The following is a 2928-nucleotide window of genomic DNA, read 5'->3' on the forward strand; positions in this document are numbered from 1 at the left end:
TTCTTTTTTTTTGAAGGGTTTTTGGGTTAGCTGTCTAGGCACTTGGGATCTGATAGGTAACTGTGCAAGAAGGGTGTTAACAAGTCAGATGACATAATGGTAGAATTGGTGTCAATGCTCCTTTCTAACATCACCAGGTACGCACAGGGATCAGGGAAGCACTGATGGTTACATAGTTATTACGGTTGAAAAAAGACTCATGTCCATCAAGTCCTTTCTCCAGGGCACATTCTGCTTAGTACGCCTGGTGGTTGGTAAGTGGGCGCCCTAAGTGTTGGAAATGCAATGACTGAACCACAGAGAGATATGGCAACATGTAATAGTCTTAACCTGTTTCTCCTCTTCTGGACCAAGCTCCTTGTAGATGTGATGACCCCATAGTCTATTATGTGTTTTCCCAGGAAGACTAGGAAGAGACTTGGTGCTGGTGCCCTACACTTAACCAACCCCCCAAAAAACACAAAGTTTACTGGCATACTGTCTCATTTTCCATTCATGGGTTCTCTCTTTTACTCTTTGCTTCCCTTAAGCTACATGTGGGATGTACCTTTTGAGATCTTAAATGTTACTGATGACAAGTAAATGATGGTTTTCATCTGTTGTTTTGCATGAGACTTACTGTATTCAAATGAAGCCAAGTGGTAAGACAGATGTATTCTGCAGGCCTGGAGTTTGTATATATACAAATGTCATTGTCCAGTACCTCATCTTCTCACTGTCAGATGTGGAGTGGCTGGAGTTGAGTTCAGAACGATCCAGACTGATCTTCTGATTTACTGGGACATTAGTAGTTTTTGTTGGTATTCCCAGAAGAAGCTGAAAAATTGTGTCTCAAAACTGGTCTCCAGAGATGGTCAACCTCGTGGCTATGGAACCTGGCAGCCCTGGGATTGTGATTGGTCTTTTCATTTTAGCATCTGAGGCTTTTGTTGCAGTTTTCACCATTATTTTCATCACCTCTATAATCTTATGGGATTTTTATAAAAAGAGAAGGTTGGACAGTAAGGATGAGATCCAGCTGGCTATGAACGTGTCCTGCTTTATTTTCACCATTGTGTTGGCTTACAGTGAATTCTCTAGGATCCTGCAACCAGACGTTACCAAAATGTCTCATCCAAGTCCTTTATTAACCGTGGTCTCTGTGTACTTCATGTGCTCGTGTTCATGGCTCACTGCCTCCTACTGCTTCTTTAATTTCATTAAGATTGTAAACTTCCAATGGCCCTTCATTCATAGGGTGCGGGTGAGGATCGGCTCTGTTGTCCCCTGGCAGATTGTGGTAGTGGAGGTGATGTCCCTGTGTGTCAGTCTATTACATTTACTCCCCTATAGAAAGGGACATGTTTCTTACACAAACAGCTCCCATATCTCATCAGAACTAATGGTTGTAGATGACTATATGTCGATATTCCTAATAATTCTCATCTGTTCACCACTTGTCCTGTCTACAATCACCCTCATCCCAACAGCCGCCTTCCTGAGGTGCCATATGAAGAAGATGAAGGACACAAAAACATCTGGAGAAGTCCTTATGTATGAGCGCGTGGCTTGGAAAATGTTGTTTTTCCTATTACTCTATTTGATGTATTTCCTGATGGTGATCCTTTACTATTTTTCCATTTTTGCCCGTTATATTATCGGCTACTGGATCAACCTTATATTGATCTTCTCCTTTATCCCAGCAGTAAATGTTGTACAAATTCTTGGGACACCTCATCTGAGGACGATCTGGAAGGACATGATAAGTTATTTCACTCCCCATAGAGAACCTGATACCCGGTAAATCTTCAGTGAAGACATCGGAGGAGCCGAGATCTGATAATGATTTGGTTTATAGATAGTGGATAAGATATCAACAATATATCTGGTCTAGTGAGGTTTAAGAATATCTTCATCTCTTACATATTCTAATGTTTTCTTAAAGATAAAATTATTAATAAATATTCCCAAACATTGTTGTCTTCTAAGTGAAGTTTAGGATGCTTAGAAGCGAGAGGTTATTCTGTACAGTGGGTCCCATATCATGAAGAGCCAATTTAGCCGCTTCTGTTAGTTACAATGACCGGTGTTCCCTCCATATCACAGGCAGCAGATAGACACAAATCTACAGTATAAAAACTCTGGGGCCCCTGGCAAGACTAAGCAGCCTCTAACTATCCTCTCTACCCTCTGGGTTAAATCCTGGAGTAGTAATCTTCCAACTGTGCACCTCCAGATATGGCAAAACTTCAACTCCCAGCATGCTTGGACAGCCAATGGCTGTCCGGGCATGCTGGGAGTTGAAGTTTTGCCACATCTGGAAGTCCACACTTTGGAGACCTAGTTCCTAGAGCATTGGCACCCCTAAGGACTAGAAGACTCCCATTTCCTGGAAGAAAGCAGAAAATCCAGCTCATATTCACCCCTACCCCTTCCATCCTCCCCCACATCTGTTTTCCAATTATTGAGTTGCTACAGTTGTATTATATAATGTTACATGTTTTTTCTCATATTATTATTTACTTACACTGTTCTCAATCCTCTGTCACCTTATTTGTCAATTATGTGTCTTGTTTTTTAAGCGTAGCAAACCCATCCATTTTCTATTCTTAGGGTGCAGTTCATTCACTTTTTCTTTCTCCATTTTCCTTTTTCTTTTTTTCTGTTTCCTGATTTATTTTTCTTTCCCTTTTTCTTTTTCATTCTTCTCTCCCTTCTTTATTTCCTCTTCCCCCTCTTTTTGTTTTCTTCTTCCTCTTCTTTTCTTCCCTTTTTCTCTTTTCTTTTTCTCCTCCTCTGTTTTCTCTTACGATTTCTTTTCTTTTACTTGTCTTTTTATTAAATTTTTTACTGTACGCATCTGCCTTCTAGATACTGACAATACCTTGGCATTCGTTGGAACCCCACTGCTTATTTTGTTCTCTCTTTCCCCCTTGATTCCCTTTTTCT

General features: G+C 40.6%; 1 protein-coding gene across 1 annotated transcript; it reads left to right on the top strand.

Annotated features, from left to right (window-relative positions):
* The first annotated feature begins 850 nt into the window (after window positions 1-850).
* On the top strand, window positions 851-1783 carry LOC130285402 (taste receptor type 2 member 39-like). Its single transcript, XM_056536763.1, has one exon. The coding sequence runs from the start codon at window positions 851-853 to the stop codon at window positions 1781-1783; it is 933 nt and encodes a 310-aa protein (XP_056392738.1).
* The last annotated feature ends 1145 nt before the right edge of the window (window positions 1784-2928 follow it).

This window comes from Hyla sarda, chromosome 8 (assembly GCF_029499605.1).
Source record: "Hyla sarda isolate aHylSar1 chromosome 8, aHylSar1.hap1, whole genome shotgun sequence".
NCBI lineage: Eukaryota > Metazoa > Chordata > Amphibia > Anura > Hylidae > Hyla > Hyla sarda.